At 37.6% G+C, this 27,730-nt stretch overlaps 1 protein-coding gene and 1 pseudogene across 2 annotated transcripts in view; one reads left to right on the top strand and one right to left on the bottom strand.

The window, feature by feature from the left end:
* ABCC9 (ATP binding cassette subfamily C member 9) overlaps positions 1-27,730 on the bottom strand; it is a 116,070-nt gene that overhangs the window by 44,758 nt on the left and 43,582 nt on the right. The window contains exons 16-22 of the mRNA XM_081082744.1: positions 23,893-24,001; positions 17,957-18,061; positions 12,868-12,940; positions 11,875-11,980; positions 5,558-5,596; positions 3,912-4,013; positions 2,011-2,095 (exon numbers count right to left, since the gene is read on the bottom strand). Of these exons, the coding sequence (XP_080938870.1) occupies positions 2,011-2,095; positions 3,912-4,013; positions 5,558-5,596; positions 11,875-11,980; positions 12,868-12,940; positions 17,957-18,061; positions 23,893-24,001 (619 nt within the window). The remainder of the gene's footprint in view (positions 1-2,010; positions 2,096-3,911; positions 4,014-5,557; positions 5,597-11,874; positions 11,981-12,867; positions 12,941-17,956; positions 18,062-23,892; positions 24,002-27,730) is intronic.
* Positions 930-1,349, top strand: LOC308512397 (small ribosomal subunit protein eS12-like; annotated as a pseudogene). The gene is made up of 2 exons: positions 930-942; positions 977-1,349. The product of its transcript is annotated as a small ribosomal subunit protein eS12-like (transcript).

The following is a 27,730-nucleotide window of genomic DNA, read 5'->3' as shown; positions in this document are numbered from 1 at the left end:
AATTCCTGACTGATAACATTAAGCCCCCTTTCATTCCGATACAGAGCTCTCCTGTACAAAAGCATTATTAACCAAAACACTGGTGAGTGTTGAAGACCACAGAAAATTCCTTTTTTTCTTCTTCTTCTTCTCATTTTGTGAATTGTGCCTGTAGTGTACTGGTAAATTTGATATTATAAGTTTTATTCAACAGAACTATGCAGCAATATGCTTTTCTAGTCAAGTGTTGATTATAACATGTTTAAAACCTAGTACAGTAAGTCCTCACTTAACATAGTCCACAGGTTCTTGGAACCATGACAAAATGACAGACTAATTGATGTAAACAAGAGTTAAGTTCCAAAAGCATCTCAATGGCCCAAGCCAGTTTGGCTCAATGGATAGAGCATTGGCCTGCGAACTGAAGGGTCCTGGGTTCGATTTCGGTCAAGGGCACATGCCTGGGTTGTGGGCTTAATCCCCAGTAGGGGGCATGCAAGAGGAAGCCGCTCCATGATTTTCTCTCATCATTGATGCTTCTATCTCCCTCTCCCTTCCTCTCTGAAATTAATAAAAATATATTAAAAAAAAAGCATCTCAATGTTATACCAAATTGACAATGAATGAAATGATGCTGAACAAAATGACATTATTTGAAGGCCTGCTATATTTATTGAGCCCTTGATATATGTCAGACTTGTGTGAATGGCTTTACATTCCTTATTTCTTTTATTCCTCACAGTAATTCCAATATGTAGTATTGTTCTCATTTTACACACATAAAAACTAAGGCTCTGAGAAGTTAAGTTCATGCTCTTAAATACTAAACCATAGTGCAATAAATACTCATTACGAATGCAGACTATAGCTCTTTCCCTGCCACTGCAGAGTTGCATAGAGGCAGAGGACTTGGTGTGTTCAAGATATGGCTCCACCCATAATCCACTGCCATGGCTGAGGAAGGTATTGCTGCCTGAGGAGTAATGGGTGTTAATAGTTAATACTGCTTTAAAAAAAAATACTGCTTTACAAGGAGTGCTGAAGACCACCCTTATTCAGGATGGCCTAGCAAACAGAATTCACTGCAAAGCTGGCACAGCCTGAGACAAATGCCACCTTTGTGTGCTTGCCTCTACTGTGATGAGCCTAAGAATGTCAAGTTGGTGGAGGCCATTTGTGCTGAACACCAAATCAACCTAGTTACGACTGACAGCAACAAGCAACTAGGATAATGGATAGACCTCTGCAAAATCCACAAAGAGGGGAGACCCCATAATGTGGTTGGTTTCAGTCGTGTGGTGGTTGAGGACTACGGCAAAGAGTCTCAGGCCAAGGATGTCATTGAGCAGTACTTCAAATGCAAGAAATGAACAAATAAACGTGACTTTTTTATTTAAAAAATGCAGACTACAGAGTCAGACTAACTCCAGCTGCACCACTGACTCTGTGATTGGGCGAGCTCTTTAGCCTCTCTCAGCCTTCGTTTGCTCAGCTTCAATATGCAGGTAGCATAGAAAATCTTTTGCACAATACTTGACGTCTATAACAATTTTAGCCAACATTGTTATAAAGATTACATAAAGGTATAAATATTGTTCAGTTGGTCAGAAGAGTAAAACATCAATGAAAAACATGTTTACACACACTCAAAAAAAAGAACACTCTAACAAGAATAAATCAATGTTGACAAGAGTAGAAGAAGTTGTCAAAAGCAATCTCAGTTTCCAAATCACTTTAAAGTAAACTTCAAGAAAGTAAAAATACATTTGATCAAAGGCGGGAACTGCTCTATTTTCCTTGCGAACTCTCGAAGTGGCCAGCACAATGTTAAGTATATGGTGGTTATACAACAAACACTTAAGAGAGAGTGGCATCAAAGAGCTCCTGTATTCCTGATTCTGGAACTTGTCACTAGGGCAACATACAAATTTTAACCTCTCAGATTTTATTATGCTCCATTAAAGATTACAGGAAACCAAAAGACTTTTCTAGATTTTTTTTCATCATTTAATTAAACTATACATAGCTCACCCTCTCTCCAATTTCAGTTTGGTCTCCAAATGGTAGTAAGTCGATATCTGGCTGAAGAGAACAGGCATCTGTGACGGCTTTATACCTTTAGGAGAAATGATGTTGAATTTTTAGAACACTATTAATATGCTGCCCAGAAACTAAGTCCCAAGTTCAATATCTTGGAAGCTGAAATGGGCCATTTATTGAGCATGTGGGTACATTAGCCTCTCTCTACTATAAGTATGTGGATATAGAGATAAATGGGTGTTGGTTCTCACTCTTACAAAGCTAGTAAGTGGAGAACAAGACTGATACAGAAACATATAATAAAAATGTACCTTGTTAGGTGCTCCTGGAATACACAGAAGGAAATGACTCACCATTATGAGAAGTTAGTGACATCTTTGCAGAGGAAGCAAGGTGTAAATAATATCCAGCAAGATGAGTCATAATTTGTCAAGATATGAGATAAAGGAAGCTTAAAAAACTGTACAAAGACGAATGAGTTTACAGTGCATATGACAGACAACAGGAGGCTCACGAGGACTAAATCATAGGTTTTGGGTGGGTGTCTGTGCATAGTAATCATACATGCTGAAGGAAGAGCAAACGGAAGATGAAGATTGACAGTATTCAAATTTATCTAAGGCTGGGACTAGAGATCGAATGGATTGGAAGTATAGGGAAGCATAGAGTTTGAAAGTGTTGGAAAAAATATCAATGGTTTCATTTTCTCAATCATCTAGTCTTAAAATGTTCAAGTCATTCTTGATTCTTCCCTCTTCTTCTCCCTGTTCATATCTGAACATTCTTTTTGTAGAATGATTTTCTGTCAACCACCACTTTTCTAGTCACCCCCAGATGCAGGCAACAAATACTACATGCTTGGGTAATTATTCTAACAATCATCTAAATGTTTCATTGCTCTTAATTCAGATTCATCCCACATATCTGTCATTACACTGCCAGATTAATATCACATTCACCTTATTATTTCCCTTTCTAAAACGTGCTGTGCCTCCTTAGAATGCACACAATTACATCCAATTGTATTTCAGGGCTTACCACTACCTTGTCTCAGCCTTCCTTTACAATCTAGTTTCCCACTGTCATTATTCCCTAATTCCTTTCTGTCTGGTCTGTTCCCAGGCCCCAAACAGACCCCATGCCATTTAGGTTCTTCCTCCCACCTATCTATTTCCTCTCCCCGCCCCCTTCCTCATGCTTCTCCCCTGACCTAATTCTCCTTAACTTTCAAGACCCAGTTTTGGGGTCTTAAGACACCCTTGTGAGAGTGGCTTAAGGAAAAGGTCATAGCTTTGAACACTCCAGGGATATTAAAAGATCCCACAGTCTCCCTCTTCTTTCCAAAGTCAACATTCTTTCTGTTGCTTAGTTGGGTTTTTCCTTTTGCTTACCAATAACCTCCCACCACCACCACCCCTCCCCACCGCACATACATACACACTGCATTTTCGGCTGTTTAATTCTGGTGTACAAATTGTTCTCAGTAAATGTACATAATGGCCTGAAACTTCCAATGAGACTTCTCTTAAAAGAGTTGAATCAAAAGATCTGGTGAAGCCAAGCCAGTGGGGCTCAGTGGTTGAGGCCACAGTTTGATTCTTGGGTTGCAGGCTCAATCTCCAGAGTGGGGAGTGCAGGGGGCAGCCAATCAATGATTCGCTGTCATCATTGATGTTTCTATCTCTCTCTCCCTTCCTCTCTAAAATGAATAAAATAAAAATAAAAAAATTAATAAATAAATAAATAAAAAATACCTGGTGATACGGTTGGAAAGGGGGTCAAGCAGAGAGGAAAGGAACTCCCTGTGTAAAGATTCCAGACACTGTGGACCAAATATAAGGGTTCGAAATAGTTGCTCATTTTAGTTCTAGATTTTATACATTCAAAATTACCTCTGTTTGTTGAAAGGACTTCCAAAGGTAATATTTTCTTCTACTGTTGCATTTAATAACCAAGGCTTTTGAGCTGCATAAGCCACAGAATATCTGCTCCTACTGGAAAATGGAAAAGAAAAACAATACAACAAAATCACGCAAGGCTGCTATGCTGTATGTGTATTTTAGTGTAAGTAAGTGGAATAAAGGCCAATAAAATATCGCAAACACAGAAATGGAAAACTCCTAAAAGAGAACATTTTAATAACCACCAACTTTATTAATGAATAGTTAAAGATTCCACTTGAATTCAAGGGACTAGATTTTTATCAAAATGTCACACAATGTGTGAAATTTGATTTTGTTATGAAAAAAAAGTGTTTTAAAGTAGAAATTATCAATTAAAAATTTATTTTCTAAAATGAATATAGTTTTTAAAATAAAGATAAATAACAGTTCACTTTCTCGCAGCCACAGATATTTTAATTTGTATTAAAAGCACTTTACATAACTATACATTTTATATGTAGACCTTAAAATGTGAATTGATACTATAACTATAGTGTGTGTTTGTGGCTTAATCACATGAACACATTTAAGGCAATAGATAATACATATTTCAAAGCAAAGAATACTATCTTAAGGAGTCCATTTCAATATTGAAATACATATTTCAATACATACTGAAATAGTGTATTTTTTTAAAATGATAACCCTCTCGTCCCCCCTTTTTTTTGGCTTGCAAATTCTACCAGATCTATATCTCAGCATTTAATTTGCAATAATTAGGAAAATGCATGTGAGTTGAAGATAAAGAAGATGATGGGACTGGGGCAGGGAAGGGGCCACTCGTCCACAGTTAGTTCATGATCTGTGAGTGCTAATAAAGAAATTAAGGTTAAAAGAGAGTAAGGTTAAGAAAAAGAGTAGTTAGAAATGCTCAGGGGTTATCCGGAAACATGATGTCTGGGAGTTTAGAAGACATAATATGCATATGCTAACGGTCTTTTAGATAACCATATATGCAGTACAACAGCGGTTCCCAACTACTGACATGTCTGCTTCCCTCAAGTCTTCTGATTTTTTTTTTCTTTTTGAAATACCTGAAGCACTTGGCTCTCTATCTCTAGCTTATTCACAGATTTCAACACTGTTTAACTCATAAACAATATACGTATTCATTCTTGCATTTTTACTGAATGTAGTGGGTGACATTGGTTAATAAAGTTATATAGGTTTCAGATGTACAATTCTATAATACATCATCTGTATAGTGCATTGTGTGTTCATCGTCTAAAGTCAAGTCTCCTTCCGTGACAATTTATCACTCCCCCTTTACTCTATTCTACTCTCCCCATCCCTCTTTGCCATTTTATGAAATCCCAAACCCAGTTTGCTAAGAACAGAGAGTTTCAGCCAAAGTTGAGACATATGTGACTCACTGAAGGAAAACAGTGGACACAATGGACCATTTTGGCAAATTAATTCTTTCAGCAGCCTGCAAATGTTGGGAACCACTGCTATTGGAAATATTCCAGCGCATTTTAATAAATAACTTTATACATCACCAGAATGAGCAAAATGAATAGGAGCAAGAGATTATCAAGTAAAGTCCGAGGAAAGAAGTTATTCTTATTAAATGCAGATTAAAATAGAAATAATACCTTCTGGTTGCTTCAAAAGAAGGTTCAGATTCATTTACACTGCAAGTATGGCAAACAATGTTCATTAATTATGAAATATAAATACAGAATGACTGTCTGCACATATCAAGTAAGAGATCAAATAAACATTGGACACATAAAATAGTTACATTTCCCAAATGGTTTTTTTATATTAGTTTCAAAGACAAATAAGATAAATAATATTTTTAATGTCTTAATTGGTTAGAAAATAATTACTTAGTTAGCTTCCAAAAGATGGATACCATTGTTCTTTTCATACAAAATTTGGATTCATACAATGACCTGGGTTCTAGCCCCAATTCTGCTCCAACTAGTTGTATAAATTTAGGTAATTTCTCTAGAATAGTTTCCTAGTCTGCATAAGAATTCAATATCTCGCCCTAACCGGTTTGGCTCAGTGGATAGAGCGTCGGTCTGCGGACTGAAGGGTCCCAGGTTCGATTCCAGTCAAGGGCATGTACCTTGGTTACGGGCACATCCCCAGTAGGGTGTGTGCAGGAGGCAGCTGATCAATGTTTCTCTCTCATCGACTTTCTAACTCTCTATCCCTTTCCTTTCTTCTCTGTAAAAAAACCAATAAAATATGTTAAAAAAAAAAAGAATTCAATATCTCCGAGGCTTCCTCATCTTTAAAATTTCAAATTTAATCTACTTAAATTCCTAATTAGTTACCCTAAGGCCACCAATCTGGGGAAGAGTATTACATACATAGTATGCACACTTGAGAACTACCTGCAGTGCAGAGTTACTGGAGCACAATGGTGAAGGTGGGTAGAGTGGCAGGATATGAGTTTAAAAAGTTAATTGGGAACCAGGTCATGAAAGATCCTGATGTAGTATGCAAAGGTCTTTAGAATATTACTTTTTTATATAATAAAATAAATTATAACACAGAAATAATCCGATTTGCATCTCAAAAAGGTAAATCTTGCAATGGTGTGAAGAAAGGTGACGGAGTTATATTAGAGTGAGTAGTTCACATAAATGGTAACTACTTAAACTAGGAATATTAAAACACACATAGAAATGTTAAGGACAGACATAAGAAACGTGATTGGTTGCATTTTGCAGGCAACGGAGAGAGAGAAAAGAATTTAGGTTGAATCTTTGAGTTCCGTCTTGGGCGTCCACCAACTGATTTCAGGGGTGGGGACACCCCCCTACCAAGGTACAGGAGAAGCAGGTTTTGGAGATATGAGATATGTGAGCTTGCTTTGGATGTGTTGAATTTGCAGCTTCTATAAGGCTTTTTATAGCTGCTGTTCAGTCTTCAAAAGAAAGATCTTGGTCAGAAATGATATGTTATTAGTATTTTCAAAGTAGCTGAAGTCAAGAAAATAATTTAAAGGCTAAGAAATGAAGAGGATCCTACAGTAGACTGCAGAAAAACTGAAGAATCAGAATGTTTTTCCCACCTTTCATCTACATTTCTATTGCAGATCCTAGCTTTTTGACACATTAATCTTGGCTTATCCTTAAAATGTAAGTTCAAGTATCATTCATTTATTCATCCTCCTATTATTTTTTCTCATAAAACCATGCACATATTTTTCTTGGCCTTCATAAAAATCAAACCAAATAATTAATTATGGAAGTATTTTCTTATTTCCTCAGGGCCTTTGCTGGCAAACAGTAAACTTTATGAAAATAGGGACTGGCTTCCCTTGTTCAGTTATTTACCTCCAACAACTAATACAATGATTTGCATGTTATAGTTGTGCCATACATATTTTTAATAAACGAATAAATGAAAGTGTCATGGAAATCAAGACACCAGTTGGTTTCAAGGAGTGATCAATGGTGAATAGTTTCAAAAGCTTTGGAGAAGTTAGGTAGGATTGAGAACAAAGCACTTAGGCAGGCCTTGGTGAGAACTTTTCAGCCAGACTGCAATGCACTGAGTAAAAGGAAAGTGAGGAAGTTAAGTATGGGCAGATTCCTCTCTTAAAAAGAGAAATGCCCATTATTTGAGAGATCAGCAAGACCTTTTTTTTTTTTTTTAAAGAGCATAATGAAATAGCAAGAAATTAAAGACATATAAGAAAGAAGGGTTAATTTATGTAGTAGTGTCCTGAATTAGACAAGACAGCATATAGTGGATCTTCATTTCTGAAGACTTCTCCTTGCAGGACTTATGTATATTTTCCTTTAAGTGTAAAAGTTAAATATCATATACTAGTTTCAGAGGAAGAAAGAAAAGGTAGATATATATCCATTTGCTGATAGTCATCTCACAAAAACAAATAAAAATTACCCTGTTCTTTCACTAACATTTTCCAGGAATAATGACATAGTCCTTAACTTCTAGAGATCACCTACTCTAACTCTTTCTCATAGCACATGTTTAATCAAATTCAGTTGTGGGAGGTTATTTTTATATCATCCAAAATAGAGTTAGCTATTAATTCCAACATCAGTTCATATTTGATTACATGAAAATCACTGGGTACACATCCAGACTCATCTTCCACCATTCAGTGTGGTAGTTACCATCACTGAAAGCAACAAGAGAAAGCAAAGAGGTCAGATGGAAAATCCTCTTTTGAAAAAATGGCATACGATTTCACTTCTGCACGCAGAATTTGTGTGTATTTTTCTTCAGGAGTATAAGTTAAACCTGGTGTTCTAGCCACTTCCAAGTATCATGGTTGATACCTTATGAAATGGAAATAGTGACTTTTACAAGCCTAAAACAGAAATAGTATTTGGAAGAAGGAGAGCTAGATGTGGACACAACAATGCTATGTTCTCTCTGATCCAGAAAAGCTGACACCATGTTTCATCATTCCCTCATGCCAGGTCAAGTCACATCCAAAGGAGTAACTCCTCAATTCAGGAGTCTTAGAATAATTGATCCATGATGACAAAGCTGATTAATGAAGACATAAGAAGGTGGAACATCAGGACAATGGGGTCTGATAATAGGCTGGCTGATAGCATGGCGAGTGGAAAGGGAAAAGAAAGGGAAAGCAGAGATAAATGATGGTTCCACGTCACATGATTACCACCACTGTTATACATTCTGGACTCCCTCACGGGAACCATCCATCGGGTAAAGCTTGAGTTCTAGCTCCTACGACACAGGTAGGAAACCATTGTTTATCATGACATTTAGGAAAGGACAACTGGCAGGCAGAACATTTGCTCTGAAACAAGCAAAGAGCACACCTCGATACAGGAGTAAGAACCCAGGCATTCTGACAGTCACTTCTTCCTCTCTTTCACCTTTCTCTTCTGGGCCTACAAGATGTCAGACTAGGTCAAAGGTAGCAATTTCCAAGGAAACATCTACAGATGTCTTTGCTGTGTACCAGGTTCTAGCCACATAGGCATGTCCTGCATGAGCAGCAGTACCTTCTTTCCTGCCCAAAGTAAATATTTAGCTCTGCAAGAGGGCAGAGTACTTTATTGCTCATTGCTCATGCCGTTCTATGAGGACACATTTAATTCATAGAACCAGAGACACAAGCAATGATGCAACCATGACAGCAATGCACTGGGAGCCTTACCATAGCATTTAGTTTATTGTTTTGCTTTTTTTTTATTTTTTAAGCTTTAAAAAATATCAAAAATCTAGTCTTCTGTAATAAAGTACTTCTTTTATCATTTGCACATCATCAGCCTATCAGTATTGATAATTTCTAAATCAGCCTTGTTTTCATAACATTTATATGCCTTTCCTTATTGGACAAGTCACAATAGCTTTTTTTCTAAAATGAAGAGTAATTACAAATAACTCTTTTAAAAAAGGTCAGTATTCTCTAAATATTCCTGATTAAAAATATGTTTTATCAGCTATTAAAGATACCGTGGAGGAAAATTAAGTACTTTTTGTAATGAAAGAAAAATGGACTAGTGTTAGCTTATCCAAACTTTTAAAGGTTTAGTTTCTAAGTTGTGTGTGTATCTGAGCCAACACAAACATTTTTTAAAGAAAATGTTTGTCCTTCTGCCATTAAGAGATGGGATTACTGTCTATTAAGTATTCATAAAAAGATGACTTTTAAATTATGGAAATTATATAATTACTTAGAATTATCTTAAATCCTTTCTTACACCTTCACCATATGGGCTCTTTCTCTAAGATATAACCTTTTATTAGCTTTTTAAATTAGAATCCATGGGAGAGATTTCTTTCCCCAAAAAAATCTTAACCTCTATTGATGTATGTTTCTATTTTTTATTTCCCTCTTTGCCTAGCTTTCATGAAGCTCAAAGTGGAATTTGTGGCCCATATTTTATAATGGACTCTGGTGCATGCATTTCTAACTATTAATTTCTCAGATTTTTATTTAAGCCTTATTTTCCTTTTGATACCTTTATCTCTTTTTTAATATTTATTAGACTATGTAATTTTAAATATAATAATTCACAACCTTTATGAAATGAGATAGGATATCTTACTTAGGAATGCAAAAAATAAATAATTGGGTTGTGTAAAATACTTTCCTGATTCCCATATCATTTATTTATCCATTAAAAAATTGTAATAATTCTTAAAGATGACATTGGGAGTCAATTTGGCCCAAGTAGAGCTGGAATCTTTTTTAACACTGGAGAAGACTAGATAAGGAGAACATCCCAGAGGTATGAAAATAGAATCTCAAGTTTTTCCTGTCACCATCTCTCATTCTTTCTCTCTGTTTTAATGACAGTGAAACAAGGTAAAAATAAAACCCAAGTAATTTGATCATGACTGTACACATCACACAATATAACTAAATCCAGGAAGACCTGCTTTTCATGCAAGATGGAAGGAGATGGTGTCAGGGCAAGCACTGCCTGGTGCCTGACCTTGGGGATCGACAGGAACTTGTCATGAAGCAAACTCCAGGTAGCCATTATTTACCAAGATCTCTGCTGAATATTCACAAAACTGTTTCATGTACACTATCTGTTAAATGTGCCCAACAGAAATAAAATGTACACTCAACATTTCTCAGCCTTCTTTTGCCAATAATACCAAAAATAGGATTTACGAGTTCTATTGTTTCCAGTTCAAATTTCCCATCCAAACATTTCCTTCTCTTAATTGGAGCTTAAAATAGAATCTATTCTTAAAATGCCCTTAAATAGTCTTTACTTATTCTTGAGAGATGTCTGTGTATGTGAACAGCTGACTAAGCCACAATAGAATGCAGAATGATGGGTACAAAATGATATTAAAGAACATCTGTAGGTAGAGAGCAAGGTTTCCGGTCTTGGCTCACCTGACATTTGGGGCCAAATAACTTCTCTTTGGGGGTGGGAATGGGGGTTGTCCTGTGCATTGTAGGTTGTCTGGCCTCTACTAACTAGACCAGTAACAGCCTAATTTCCCTTTGTGACAGACCCAAACATCTCCAGACATTACCTAATGTCCCCAGAGTTACACCTGATTTAGAACTGGCCAACAACCCAATTTCTTAGATAAGCTGTAAGCAAATTGTTCATAACTGCTTATGGGGAGTCTACTAGGTAGATAATACTACGGTTCTGAGGCACTTTATTACTGCCATGTGCTTTGAAGACACCAAGCCAACCATTTAAATATCCAGAAGAAGCACCATGCTATATACTTCCTTTTTCATGCCTTAAAGGGTACCCAACACACTAGTCTGATCTATTTATATCTCTAACTAGGTACTTCTAGTGTCTCATTTAAATTGGGTGTGAAGAGGAGTGACTGATTTCGCAGCCCCTTCTGAAGATTCTGGAAAAGATTACTTCATATTGCTTCTCTGAACATTGAACCATTAAGGCTCTGTTTGCATTTAAGCTTTATACATAATGCAAGTTTTCCATTCCTTCTTTTATTGCACGCTGAATTTTTAAATTATTTCTTTGTTATCCCTTTAATTTTAAAAATCTATCTTTACAATCTCAATCTTACATTTATCTCAGCAACATACTAGTTTATACTATTATAAACACTTATAAAATTGCTTTGTAATTCTTAATTTATGACACTTAAAGTTTCCATAAATTTAAATAAACAAACAAATAAATAAATAGCTGTGCTCTGACTCCTAACATGGGACTTCATTACTTTAATCGCTTCCCTTACAGTGGTTCTCAACCTTCCTAATGCCACGACCCTTTAATACAGTTCCTCATGTTGTGGTGACCCCCAACCATAAAATTATTTTCATTGCTACTTCATAACTGTAATTTTGCTACTGTTATGAATCATAATGTAAATATCTGATATGCAGAATATATTTTCATTGTTCACGACTCATAGGTTGAGAACCACTGCCTTAGGAGATAATCAGATGTGTGACAGAGCAATAGACACTAATTTAAAATGCACATACTTGCTCCAGTGAACTTTTCCTTCCAGTGCCTGCATCTCGCCTAGGATGGCAAGGAGAAGAGAAGACTTCCCACATCCCACTTGGCCCACAATCATGGTTAACTGACCTAGAGAAACGAACAAAGGATAATAACAGAATGAGGAGGAATTCTCTTTGTAAAATCAGACCAAAATACATTTAGAAAAGGTCAACATTTCACAATCAATGGCTCAGTTTTGGTCTCCGGCAATAAGGTATTCTAACAGCTCCTTTCTCTAATACGTAAGTTTTTTGAAAAAGGAAAGAAAAATTAAAAGATATAGGTCTTGATTTATTATTTTTCAAGCTATAAGAATAGGTAACATTGATGAACAGAGAGCATTGAAATCGTTGCCTAAATAATTTAGATTAGTTTTAACTTTATATTTCAATTCATCCAGGAAAAAAAGGCAGTTCTGACTAAAATTGATCACTGGGATGAGTGATTTGGGTTGTTAATAAGATGTCTTCTCCAATTTCTTACATTGATTTGCATGTATAATTGAAAAATCCCAAGCTACTGACCATCAGATGAGGTAAAAAAATATTTCTATTCAACTATTCAGACATTTTAAAGACAAATTATTGTATATTTCAGCCTTGAATGTCTTGAAAACTTTATCAGTCCTCCTTAGGGGTAAAAAAATAATAATTTTCTTATAAACTCTTTCTTTAAATCCTTTCTCAAATGAAATGAGAAATCAACAACCCCATTATTTAAATGGGTCAAATCAACAAATGAACTGACCACAGTTAATTTGTACAGTAAATAACTTGTCCAAAGACCTACACTCAGTAGTACAAGGCAAGTCTTATCATTTCCAGTTATTCCCACAGTGATACAGTGACTCATGAGCTCCATGGTGAAAATAATGTTTATGAATTTTTAAAATCTTTTTGTTAAGCTCAATTATCTTGGAAACCCATGGTTGTGATAATTAACAATCACAAAAATTAGTAACAAATGATGCTTACCTGTTGGAATTCGAATATTTATATTGGATAATGTAGCTAAGCCACTGCCCCATGAAAAGTACCCATTTGTGACCTAGAAAATAAGAATACAAAAATTAAATTATAAAATTATGTAAATATGTAGTGTTAAAAAATAATTCCAATTAAAATAAATTTTCTTTACAAAGCACTGGCAGACTTTCAATACAAAATAGAACACACAGTGGTGAAATTCTAACGCAGAGTTATTAATATTTAAGAGTTATAAGTGAAAAACAAACAAGAATGAACATTAAAGGAGGCTCTCTGAATTAATGACATTATGAAGAATGCTGAAAATTTGGGATTACTAGGCCATTTTCATGTGAGCAGTCTTAAAAAGCAATCCTCCCAGATATTTTCCAAGTAACACCCTTCATTTTTTTCTCACTACTAGGCAATTCCTAGAATCTTGGTGATGCAAATTAAAGAACAGAAATAACTACAGCCCCAGCTGGTTTGGGTCAGTGGATAGAGCTTCGGCCTGCAGACTGAAGGGTGCCTGGTTCAATTCCAGTCAAGGGCACATGCCCAGTTGTGACCCTGATCCCAAGTAGGGGCTATGCAGGAGGCAGCTGATCAGTGATTCTCTGTCATCATTGATGTTTCTCTCTCTCTCTCTCCCTCTCCCTCCCACTCTCAAATAATTTGGTTGGAATAATTTGCAGTTCTTTCTTTCTTTTTTTTTAAATGTTACCTGAGGAGAAAGGTTTTCTAATAAATGAGTTTCTTGAACTATATGGATTCATTGTTATTCATTGAAATGAACAAAAATAGGTACAGATACAGAGAAGCATTGAACAGACTCAAACTTCAGTGGAAAGACAGGGGGCGGGGGGGGGGGGTGTGGAAGAAATCAATCAAAGGACATGTATGCATGCATATAAGCATAGCCAATGGACACAGACACTAGGGAGGTGAGGGCATGTGCTGGGGGGAGAGGGCGCCGGGGGAGGTCAATGGGGGAAAAAGGAGACATATGTGATACTATACTTAATACTTTAAACAATAATAATAAAAATGAGTAAAGAGGATAGAGGAATAAAGCACAGAAATAAGGCAACATTGCTTGGGGGTTTATGTACAACCCTCAACAACCAGCAAAGATCACAAGACCTTAGAATTATCCAAAGCAATCTATTTCTTTTATTTTTGTTATTATTTTATTTTGGCAATCTACTTCTTCTAGCAGGCTTCAAGTGGACTTGGTAGTTTTAATAGTTACAATAATGGGTAACAAAAGAGGTATGACAGAACCCCAAGATTGAGAAGGTGAATAGAGAGTAGAAGGTAGGGAAAATGTCCAAAAAATTAGGGAAAATTAAAGTATGATATACCTTGCTCATAAATTAATATTTTGCTTCAAAACCACATATTATGAAATTTCTAAACACATTATTTTTTAGAATTTTGCAAAATAGATTGATAATGTCTAAATCGTTACAAAATATATCCCTAAAAACATCTTCATAAAGCAACTTGAAGAGTGAAAAAGTTGTTTAAAAAGGGTAGATTGTGTCCTTCCAAATAGGTTTTCTCTAGCTTGCAAGTGTGTGGCATTTATGTATGAAATATCCATCGCATAGATATGCATAAAATTAGTCCTAGAAAGCGGGTGGCAGGGAAGGGCTAAGTTATTGATTACTTTACAAATATTTGCTGAGCATGCACTCTGTCTGAGGCGCTGTGTTGGAACTGATGTATGCTACAAAGAAGGTATAATGCAACCTCCCTAACCCAATGGATCCTATTATCAGGAGAGTATAAAAACAATGGGTAGCCCTGGCTGGGTGGCTCAGCTGGTTGGAGAACTGTCCTGTACACCAAAAGGTTGTGGGTTTGATCCCAGGCAGGGAGCATATTGGAGGCAACTGACCAATGTTTCTCTCACATAGATGTTTCTCTCTCACCTCTTTCTCTTTCCCTGCCTCTAAGTAAGTAAGTAAATAAATAAAAAATAACATATCCTCAGGTGACAATTTTAAAAAATCATGGACATAAGTGTAATATAAGACACTGGGCTAAGTAATAAGCAGATGGGACAGACAGTAAATGCAATAGCAGTTCTGAAAGAAAATCATTTATGTCTGAAATGGGTAAAAAAAAAACACCTGCAGAAGGGGAAGCCTTTTAACCAGTTTTAGAAAAGATATTTAATTTTAATGAAGGCCTTTCTGGGTAAAGAACTACAATAAGAATAGGTGCAGAATCAAAAACTATGAGACATATTGTGGGAATAATAAAGGTGGCTGCGACAGGGGTTTCAGATACTTTGCCTAAATGACAATCAATGTTCAAAGAAATTATACAAACTCGGAGGCTGAGGACTCTTTCTCTAAGAGTATAAGCAAGGAGGCTAAAGGAGGTGCAGACAGAGATGGTTTGGAAGAGGGTTAGCATGGAACCGAGAGGCCCTACAGGACAACCTTTATGCATCCAGTGGATTTGGAGTGAAGGTTATCTGCAGAAAGAGGGTGCAAACGGAAAGATAGGAGAGGGGGAGAGAGGGGTGACTGTTTAAGAGCTACTGTAGATTATGGAAAATAATGCTGGTGAGAGGCACGCAAAAGAATTGCCAAGAACTACTGAGCATCAGTTGAGGTTGGAGATAATAAATCTGTGGTTAGGCCAACTTGGACCATTTTCTCCATAGTACTCAGCAGCCTGCGTAAAGCAGTGCAGGACATGAGGCTGGGACTGCTTACAGAAGGTGCTGAAGGACTGGGAGAGAACAAAGGGGCTCAAGTTACTGGAGGTTGAAATGAGGTTTAAAACAGTAACAGTGAAGGCGAAGGCCTCAGAGAGCTGGAGGGTAGGGATCTGATGTGAGTGACTGACTGGCACTAAAAGGTTTAAGACTTCAGAGGAGCAACAGCCTCAGGATGTGGCCAAATGTGAGCACAGGTGCCGCTCTGGAAGTAGGTTTAAGGGATTTCTGGACTGGGATACGAGATAGGCTGCGTACTTGGAAGTTAAATCTCATCCATGCGTGCACCAACTAAGGTAAAGAGATGAACTAGAAAACAGATCCCTGAATCTCCAAGGAAGGAGGGAGTGCAGCTAACACATAAACCTTTGCAAAGGTTCATGAAAGAATAGGTGCAAAAATGATCATCATAGAAAGATTTATGACAGAGGGAAGATGGAGGCAAAGCCAGTGTTCATCACTCGGGGATAAGCAAAACACAGCGATGCAATAGTGCAGGTAGGAGGAGCACGCCATCATAAACCATCTCAGGAAACTGACAGCACAAGATGCTCAGGACAACACTACCTATTTTACAGGATATGAGTGTGTTTAAGTGCATACACTGAGCACATAACAGCTGGTGCCACAATGATGGGGGGAAGGAGGAGAGAGATGAGAGAGCACAGCAATGTGTGTGTTGGGGACCTTCAGAGGGACTGACATGCTTTAGTTGGTGGTGGCTGCATAGCTGTTTACTTTTTCATTTAATGGTACATATGTGTTTTATGTACTTTTTCTGTTATATTTCACAATAAAAATATTTCAAGAAGATGAATGAGTTATTACCAATTTGGGAATTATTGCCATAAGTAAACAATTAATTTGGGCTGGAAGGTGGGCTTGAAGCTGTAGTGGCCATTCAGAGGCATAGCAGACTCTAGCCCATTTATAAAGGGGGTTTCTGAGATTTTTTTTTTTTTTGGTAGATTTTTTTGGTTTGTTTTTTATTATTTATTTACTGGTGCAGGAAGTGTCAACTTTGGGGGGAAAATAATGGCCTCCTGTTTTTACACTCAAAATAAGAACAAGTTTAAAAGGCACATACAAAAGACATATTTTTAGATTCCTACTATTTTGAACAGAAAATGTCAATTAAAAAAACTAACCCTGTTTCCTTATTCACTAATGCACTTATCTTAGCACAGTTGAAAATTAGCAGCATAGAGGATCCTTTCTAGTCTCTCATCACCTATTTTTTCTTAACCTAGTACTTCACACCCTACTTACACATTATAATTGCCTATAAAACTACTAGAATTATTTTTAAATGGTATACATGTGTTTTACATATATTTAAAGCTTTCTAGGATATCCTAACACATAGCCAAGGTTAAGAGTCACTACAGTTCTTTCTAATTCACAGGTGACATATTTTATCCTCAAAACAACCTTACTGAACAGGCATCTCCACCTCAAGATGGACAAACCATGGCTCAGAGAGGCAAAGCAATTTTCCCCAAAGTCACACATCAAATTAACAGCAGAGGTGGGGATCTCATAGGCTTATTCCATCCACTAACACATTTGCTCAAGTTTTGTAAGTGCTTATTGTAGGACGGGTACTGTGCCAGGCAATAAGGAATGAGAGAAGAATTAAATAGCTTTTTATACACTCCACTGAGCCTCCCTCGCTCTCTGATTGGCTGGGCAGTGCAGGGAGTTGGATAGTCTGGAGCAGACAAAGCAGCTAGTTTTCTAGAAGGGCTAGTTTCCTGGACTCTGGTGGCTCCCAAGTCCAGAGGCTTTACTGCTGCAAGCATCTGTTCCAGTCTCTACCCAGCACTGACCCCTCCCCAGGGCTTATCCAAACTAACAGTCCTCAGCCTGTATTATTCTGGTAGCCTGTCCTGCCGAAGCACATGTGGCTGGGAGAGTACCCACAGCTGAGTTTAAAATTAGGTCAGTGTTGGGAACCTGGGGAATGCATGCAGCTCTGGTCTAAACTTTTCCTCGTTGAAGATACTTACTATCTCATTTATTTCCTTAAAAACTGGATTTATAACACTGGTGTTCTCTATAAATCAATGTACTTGGTACATAAACATAAGCATATGAAGGGAATGATGTTGGATACTAACTTCTAATGCTGATTCAGAAGAAAGGCTCGTTCTCACGCTATGAGAACATACCGCTGAGGCAAAACTGTGGTTGGGAGGTCAGGAAGAACTGAGAATTCTAAACTCATCAGAATATTTTTAAAAATGTTATAAGATTAGTGATCATTGTAAAGAGGCTTTAAAAACACGTTTCAGGACACATGTGCTGAACTTCACCATAACATTAATGTTTCTATTCGTGTAAGAATCCAGGAAGTAGAATAACCTTTATTGCAATGTCCTCTGATTCTGCAGGACGTAGACGTCGTGTTGATTGCTCATGGCTGTCCAGGTGATATCTTCCAGGCTGTTTCCTGTTTATAGTCTTTGGCTGTTGCATTCCAAATGGAAAAGAACACAAATTGAAGCTTTATGAAAAAATTGAGGTTTGACTGAACTCACATTGCTACTCCTCCATTTGAATTTCAAGAAAAAGAAACAAGTAAATGTCATACTTAAATTATTTCACTGGTTTCTCCCTTCCCCCTCCCCCAAAAAAGGGCAAATTATTATGAAAAAGTGTTAAGCTATAATTTTAAGTTTAATTCACATCTTTTAAGAAAAATGAAAAAACACAAAAATATGTGACTTGCAAAACGATGGAAGTTAAAGTGTCAAACCCCAAGCTAGGTTTTGGATATCTTTTCTCCAGCTATTGGATGAATACACCCAGGCAATAAAGAACTGTGCGTCATGTCAAAAGGCACACAGACTAATTCAGGTTAAACCCGAATCTACTTGTTAGGTTACTAGGCTTGTAAACATTCCAACAGTACATTTGTTATTACATTCTGAATCATGAGGATTTTGAATCTCAAACACTCACTTAAATCAGATCGGGCTAACATCACCTGAGGATCCATTGTGGACTGAGAAAAGGTATAAAGAACTAGGATGTTTTTCCCCAAACATGCATATTATTTCATAAGGAAACCACACAGGCATTGTAAAGTGATCTGGTCTTTATCAAATATTAGAGGCCCAGCACACGAAATTCATGCATGGGTATGGTCCCTAGGCCTGGCTTGCGATCAGGACCATCTTCCCCAGTTTCTGGCAGCCACCCCCCCCCCCCCACCGCCACCCACCCCCCGGGTCCCCATTTGCCATCTTGTACCCGAGGTGGGCCTGGCCCAGGATATACTTCAAGCCCCTGTAGGAGGCTGTGATCCCTCCTGGGGGAGGTCTGTTCATGGTAGGTGCTTTTGTGTGAAATTTTTTTCAGGTAAGGGATGGGGCGTGGGCCCAATGCCTGAGAGAGTTCCAGGGGGCCAGCGGCACTATGAGGGTCTTCTGGTCCTGCCCAAATGTTCACTGCGTGTATTCACTGGAGGATTCTACTTGTAGGGTCCTGGGGCGTGACAACCCATCCCACAAAATGGTCCCATTCGATTTCACGTCGCATCACCACTGAGGAGTGTAAGATCAGGTGCTTTAAGCAGAGAACATGGAATTCTGAACAGGGTTAGAATTCAGCAGCATCAGGAGACAGGTTTCTCAACAACTCACCTCACCAACACCTGCTCCCTTGCTGATGGCTTCTCCCTCCCGCTCAGGGAGCAGATGGGGAGGAGTGAGGAGCAACTGTCTGCAGCTATGGGCAGGCCTGTGTCTCGGCTGTCCGGAAAGAATGCCAGCCAACTGGCCCGCCCCCCGCCACCACCCACCCCTGGTTCCCCGTTCGCCATCGGGCAAACAGAGCCTGCTGGGGGGAAGGGAACTGAGAGGTTGGCCTCTCCCCGCACCTTGCTCCCCGGCACCCCCCCACCCCCGACCAGTCACCCTCTGTGTGAGGGCAACCAGTGGGGCAGGGACATTGGCCTGGCCTCGCCCACCCCCAGTTCCCTGTTCCTCATTGGGGGAAGGGACCTAGAGGTCGGCCAGCAGGGCAATCAGGGCCTGTGGACTGGGGCAGCTCCTGCATTGAGAGTCTTCCCTCTGGTGGTCAGTGAGCGTCATAGCAACCAGTTGGTCCGCCATTCCGTCGATTTGCATATTACCCTTTTATTATATAGGATTACAGCATTGTTCTTAGTCAAATCACTAAAGCATCTATAACAGGGGTGGGCAAACTTTTTGACTTGAGGGCCACAATGGGTTCTTAAACTGGACCGGAGGGCCGGAACAAAAGCATGGATGGAGTGTTTGTGTGAACTAATATAAATTCAAAGTAAACATCATTACATAAAAGGGTATGGTCTTTTTTTTTTAGTTTTATTCATTTAAAACGGGCCGGATCCAGCCCGCGGGCCGTAATTTGCCCACAGCTGATCTATAATAATAAAAGCATAATATGCTAATTAGACTGGACATTCTTCCAGACGTCCTTCCAGACGAAGCCGGGGCTGTGAGGAAAGCCTGGGTCCTAGGTGCCTTCTGGTGGCTGGAGGGAAGTCAGTGCCGGCAGTCGGGGGGAAGGAAGGCCTACTCTTGCACAAATTTCGTGCATCGGGCTTCTAGTCCATAATAAAGATGCCAGCTGTCATTGAATAGTCTTCAGGTACTTAAGATGAACTGTCATAACTAGAAATTTGTTATTCTCTAATTTTGAGTTTAATTTCAAGGGATAAAGACAATTGATGAAAGAGAAGGTAGAAAATTCTGATCTGTAAGCCTCTAATATAGAAAAGTTTATAAGCTCAATATTTAAATACCTTATAGAGATTGTGAAGGCTAAATAGTAATATACTTTAAAACTGATAAACTACATATAAAAGCAAAGAACAGTTAAATTTGGAAGGGGGTCTAGAATTATAGATTTAGCTTTTTGAAAAATTCATTGAGTGTTACTATCACAATTAGGAATGTACTCAAATAATCAGTAACTTAATCCAAATAAGATACTGTTCTTCCAACTTCCATCATTGATATATATCAACTGCATCCCACACCATTAAATAGGCTACATGCAAATAAATTCACAGATTAAAAAGTCGCTAAGAAGTATCAGTGTTTTTGTCACACAGAAAACACTCAATGCATTTTAACTTAAAAAATAAAAAAGAGTGCTTATGAAATTTTATCTTAGTTTTGTTTTTCTTCTCACAGTCCTCACAGATGGCCCTAGAAGAACACTGTAGGAGATGCTGTAGAAAGTCACTATCATTTAAGCTAAATATATTTTCCACACAAGACAGGTCTACACCTATACATACATTCAATGTTTTCTAGAATAATTCTATAGTAGTCTTGCCCCCAGAGGTCCAAAAGGAATGACTTCATGTTCTTCACAAAACTAAGGAGAGGGTGGAAGGAGGAGATGTGTTGACAGAGATTTGAGTCGGAGCTCCACAGATGTAATTTGAAGAGACTTTGGCTCTAGAATGTCACTAATTCTCCATGGAGATTCTACAGCCAAAACCACTTAACTCTAAGCTTTTACAGAATACATAGCATCTTAAGCGCTCTCAAGAGGAGTTTCCATTAGTGTTATTTTCAAACACACAGCTTTTTCAACTCCATTTTTAAAAGTTTGTCGTTTGTGGTTTGGCCCATCAGCCGTGATGAATGACCCTGAAAGACATCAGAAGTCCAGTCTGGTTTCAATAACCCTGAAGATATTAGATGCATTTGAAGGGGATTCTTTTTTCATTCCAAAAATCTTTTCTCTGTTCAATTTTTCTTCTATCCCTCATCTCATACAAAAGATTCTTCAGATTTCCCTAACTCCACAAACTTGACCTCCCACATCCCCTTTCTCGAGGTCATCTCACCCTGCTCTTCCTCTATAGCTCTGAAATGAGTTCTTCGGTAACCTCCTATCATCCAAAGTGTGACAAGGCTCTTCTAATCAAATGCTTCACTTTGCTGCTGCCTCAAAATGTACACGCTTCATAATGTGTTCTTGTCTTTGTGTTCATATCCACACAATAGCAAACAAGCATTTTGAGGCATGTCCACAAACATGGACAGTGATTCCTTCTCAGACAAAAGTCACATCTGCTCAACAAAACAACTTAACAGAGAGTAAAAAAATAACTTCAGAAATGCAGAACAATAACAACAAACCTAAATACAGCCAACTGCTCATCTTAACTGTTTTCAGTATTTTTAAACATGATGTAAAGAAAAATTTAAGATTGATTGACTCCAATAAAGGCTTTCCAAGCCTCAATCAATTCCAGTCAGGAGACTGCATGTGCATTTTGGTTTGGTTACATATATGGTAAATCCATTCATATTTTTCTCTCAGAGTAACATCAGTAACTAATATTAACTTATACCATAACTCACTTTAGAATAACGCCTTTCTGTTTTACTGTTATGAAAATACATATTAATTTTAAAGTCTTTAGAATTTTTCAGATATGCCTTTCAAAAGTCTAGTTCCATTGATTTAAATATTATCTAATGGCTAATGACTCATATCTGTACACCTTCAATTGCTGATTTCTCTTCTTGGATGTAAATATATATCTCAAGATCATCATGTGCAAAAATATACCTCTTGATTCCACCTCAACACAAACTTACTCATTTCTCAACCTCTGGATATCAGTTAATGGTCCACCATCTACCCAGCAGTCAAACCAATAACCTGACTCATCCTTGAGTCCTCTTCCTCCTTCATTCCCTCCATGCAATCTATTAGCAAGTCTTTGTAAGCCCAGCTTAAAGAAATAAATTTGGTCACTTCCTCTCCAGGTCCACTGAAACGCAATAAAAACTAAATTCAAACATTAATTTTTTTCTTATTTTATAAAGACCTCTTTAGTGATCTATCTGTTCTACTCTTGTCTCCATTGACTACTTTCTACCAAGTAGCCAAAGTGATCTTTTAGAAATATAAACAAATTAATATCATTCCCTACTTTGAAACTGTCTAGTGGTTTCCCATTCCATGCTAATAAAATCCAAATCTTTCCATATCTATAAGACCCTTAATCCTTGTTCTTACTTTGTCCTTTCTCTTCCTCCTTTACTAGGCTTTGCCGTAGTGCTCCTCTGCTCCTTGAACACACCACATTAATCACTACCTTGAGATCTTTGCATGGGCTAGTTCTCTGCCTGAAATGCTCTTTCCCAGAGTTTTGCAGAACAGGTGCCTACTCTTCATTCAGGTATCATTCAGGTATCAAATGCCGGCTATCAAAGGGACCTTCTGGGAAATTACCACCCTGCTTCAAGTATCCCAGTCACTCTCTAATCATTTTATTTTCTTTCCACAGCAAAAATTATCTCATTTTTTTCACTTGTTTAACATCTTCTTCTGCCTTAAGAAAGCAAACTCTGTGACAAGATCAATCTTTTCTGCCTTGTTCATTGCTGCATGTATAGGTCTTGGCATGAAGTACAGGGTAGTCAGTAAGTGGAAGCACAGGCAAATACATGTCATATTACATGTACTACATGACAAAATAATATTGACTGTATTTCCAACCGTTATGCAGATACTGAGTAAGTATTTGTGTAATAGATAAGTAAACTGGTTCAAGACTTAAAATACTCAAGTTTTAATTCTGGCTCTGCCACTTACTAATTTTCTGACTTTATTCAAGCCATATCACATGCAAACTTAATATATTAATCTGAAAAAGAAAAATAGGTGATGTAATGTAGTGTTAAGTGAGTCAAAAGACATAATGCATCAGAAAGCACTTTTTAAACTAAAACGTGTATTACAGCTAAAAAGTATTATAAGAATATGGTACAGTTGTAAGCTGTTTTTGTATTATTTTTATATAAAGCTTGGGGTACAACCTCTCAATTTCCATTTGAATTGAACATGTGCTGTCTTGGGGATATCAAGTACAGCATAAAAAATATAGTCAATAATATTATAATAACTATGTACAGTGCCAGGTAAATACTAGATTTATTGGGGGGGAACACTTTGTAAGTTATATAAATGTCTAACTCCCATGCTGTACACCTGAAATTAATATAATATTGAATGTCAACTATAATTGAAATATAAAAAATAGATTATTAAAATAAAATAAAAACATGTGCCAAGTCTCTTGGGAAAATGCTTTGATGACTTATAAAGATAGGCCTCACACATTTATTGACTGATTTTAGATGTGTGAGATTTGTTGTAGAAGCAGGTGTCAATCATTTTTCATATAGATTAAAGTGAAGCTTACAATTTCTTCTCAATGCACCCATTTTAAAGCATTCATTCACTATTCACAAGTTTCAGTAACAAGAAAAAACACTTACAACTCCAGTGTGCTTCTTACAGGACTCAAAAGGAAGAGAACTTTCACCAGTTCGCCAGCTGTCATCACCAATCTCATCACTAAGGAGAAACTCATTCAACTTTTGAACACTGCAACAAATAAACAAACACAAAGGGTCAAAAATAAGGCCTCCAATAGTGAAATTCTACTTAAACAAACTCTTCCTCTCACTAGCCTGTTGAGCAAGCAACTTAAAATCATGTCTCCAGACCAACTGGAAATTCAACTCAGATAAACGAGCATCCTAAATTGCCCAGGAATGACGGATTCCCGGGACATAGCACTTTTAGTTCTAAAAATGGAAAATTTTCAGAAAAAAAACAGAATCAATCAGTCACCTTAAATTGGTCAAATTACCTTTGCACATTTTTGTTTGGTTGGTTTGGTTTCATTTTTGGTGGGGGTTTTTTTTTTGCATTTGTATTCCTTGTCAAAGATAATAGAGTTGGAGAGGAGCTTGAAACAGGGTGGTTAAAAATAATACGTGAGGAAAGTACTCATTATTCTAACTTTACAAATGAGGGGAAATAAGTACAGAGAAGTTAAGTAACCTGCCTAAAAGCATTTAGTGTTAACACACAGATCTGGCGTCCATGGCCGCTATGCTATCTGGTTTACATGTTATATATTACACCTATTTTCTGAACCTGGTAAGGAGAGGGCCCTTTAGAGAGCTGGTACTCAAAATGTTGGCCAAGGACCAGCAGCATCAACAACACCTGAAAGCTTACTAGAGACAGAGGACATCAGGCCCCACTCCAGACCTGCTTAATCAAAATATATCATCATCATAATAAAAGGCCAAGAGGCATCACGACCAAAACGACACCATGAGGTGCATGGAGCACCTCTCGGACCCTCCCCCGTGGCCCACAGGCTCCAATGGCAGCAAGGCTGGCAGTGGGCAGGTGGGCGGGGCATGCACGGGTGGGTGGGGCCGCGAGATTTCACGTGCTGGGCTTCTAGTGTTGTAATATGGCCCCAAGATGCTTTATACAACATTACAGTTTGAGAAACCCTACTCTAGAAGAGTAGTTTGCAAACTTTCTTCAGTATGGTCTGCTTAGGCTGGGCACAAAACTCATTGGTGCTCCCATCCCTCCTGCTCTAACTTTTCAGACCAATGTCACAGGACTAGAAGCAAAAGGAAAAAATCAAAGAAAACAAAAACAATAATAATCAAAGAAAAATCCTCCTATAAATAAAATAGTACACTAAAAAAATTCTGTGAAGCTGCAAAAGAAGTATTCCTTTTAGCATTCTAGAATGGGACAAACTGGCTTGGCACATGCAGCATCAACCACAGGGAAAATATTGCCTTTAATAGGAAACTAGAAATTATGTATTTGAAACAATGGTTTCTTTTAAATTTTTTTTTCATTTGAGCTTGTAGTCAAGTTAATTGCCTCCAGATAGGACGAGCTAGTTTGATTTTCTGACAGACTAATAAAATGAAGACAAGTAAATTTAATTCAGTCTGTTGCCCATGACCTTTAAACCCTTTATGTTTACATGCCATAGAAACTATTTCCTCTCATGTTTTCAACATAAAGGTAGATAAAAATTCATTGGGGCAATCTATTAGCTTCCAAATTGTATTTGCAGGGAACTAAAAGAGATAATTGGTTAAGAAGAGCTCCAGCTGAATAATATTCCATTGTATGTAAATGCCACATTTTGGCCGAAACCGGTTTGGCTCGGTGGATAGAGCATCGGCTTGCGGACTGGAGGGTCCTGGGTTCGATTCCGGTCAAGGGCATGTACCTGGGTTGCGGGCACATCCCCAGTGGGAGATGTGCAGGAGGCAGCTGATCGATGTTTCTCTCTCATCGATGTTTCTAGCTCTCTATCTCTCTCCCTTCCTCTCTGTAAAAAATCAATAAAATATATTTTAAAAAAAGAAAAAAAGAAAAAAGAATTTCTAAAAAAAAAAAAAAAAATGCCACATTTTGTTTGTTTATTCATCCATTCATGGTCACCTGGGTTGCTTCCACTTTTTGGCTATTATAAATAGTGCTGTTATGAACACGGGTGTACAAATATCTATTCGAGCTCCTACTTTCAATTCTTTTGGGTATATACCCAGAAGTGGAATTGCCACACTATATGATAATCCTATGTTTAATTTTTTTTTTTTTTTGAGGAACTGCCATACTGTTTTCCATGGTGGCTGCACCATGGTTCTGGAATTCTTGACTCACTTAAACATAGTGATAGGACAATATGGATGAACCTTGAAGACACTATGCTAAGGTAAATAAGCCACACACACACACACACACACACACATGCGTGCACACAAATGTATAATTCCATTTATATGAGATACTTAGAATAGTCAAGTTCATAGAGACAGAAATCAATGGTCGTTACCCGGGACTGGGAGGAGAGGTAAATGGAAAGTTATTATTTAATGGGTATAGAGTTTTGATTTGAGAAGGTAAAAAATTTCTGGAGACGGATTGAGGTGATGGTTGCACAACAGTATAAATGTACTTATTGTCACAACAGTACACTTAAAATGGTTTAAATGGAAAATATACATATGTATTTTACTACAATTAAAAAAAATTTCAGAGCCCAAAAAGAAAAAGAGCTTTGATTTGTGTACTCTTTTTGAGTCATTGCAGCAAAGCCTGGCCATACAGACTTTTAAAAAAAGTATTAGAAATGCCTTATGCAATGGCATTTTATTCATTTTAATGGCAGTTGTTACTTCTTTACTTTTTTTCATCAAGGAATAATAGACTATAATATTACATTAGTTTTAGATGTATAACATGATTATTTGATATTTGTATATATTTCAAAATAACTATACATCTAGTTACATCCATCAACACACCCACATACAAATTTTTTTCTTGAGATGAGAACTTTTAAGAACTATCTTAAAAGTAGTAGTAAAAGACCTTCTTTCCTCTTATAGATTTTGTCATTCTATTCTTAAGTTTTGAAGAGACTGGATTTTAAGGATTAGTCTTTCATCAATCAAAAGGCTACCTCAAACAATCTCACCCTCTGTCTTCTCACACAAAGGAAAGCACAGGGCCAGCCCAGGTTATTTGCCTTGGTAACTCTAAGTCCGGCAGCTCCTTGCACATACTACTAGATGAATGTTTGTTGACTAAATCAAAGAAGGAGTAAATCCATAGTTCAGACATTTAAGTAAAGTTGGCTGATTCAATTCTCCATTTCACTTCTCCAGTACCCATATAAATCTTACTGAAGCTTTTATGGAATTAATGAGCCTCATTCTTGCTGAACATCAAGAAACAATGGTCTCGCCGAAACCGGTTTGGCTCAGTGGATAGAGCGTCGGCCTGCGGACTGAAAGGTCCCAGGTTTGATTCCGGTCAAGGGCATGTACCTGGGTTGCGGGTACATCTTCAGTAGGAGATGTGCAGGAGGCAGCTGATCGATGTTTCTCTCTCATCGATGTTTCTAACTCTCTATCTCTCTCCCTTCCTCTCTGTAAAAAATCAATAAAATATATTTTAAAAAAAAAAAAAAACAATGGTCTCTGAGCATAACTGGGGCAGGGGAGAACTTTATAACACCCAACTTCGCAACTCCAATTACAATGAACAATTGTCTATCTCTCCAATGTCAAAGGTATAACATAGTAATTCCTCAAGAAATGTCTGGTGAATGAATAAATGGGTAATACAACAAGCATTTCCTGTTCATATGAGGCCTTTCAGAAATCAGAGGCAAAACAATGATGAAAAATGCATGAATCCTGACCAAGGGTGAAGTAATTTCCACCATGCTGCCAGGATTATATTTTAAAAATCCAAATCTGTTCAGACAATTCT

The sequence above is a fragment of the Myotis nattereri genome (genome assembly GCF_964212035.1).
Source record: "Myotis nattereri genome assembly, chromosome: 2".
Lineage (NCBI taxonomy): Eukaryota > Metazoa > Chordata > Mammalia > Chiroptera > Vespertilionidae > Myotis > Myotis nattereri.
The sequence above is the reverse complement of the archived record's forward strand: the minus strand, read 5'-3'. Positions and strand labels throughout refer to the sequence as shown.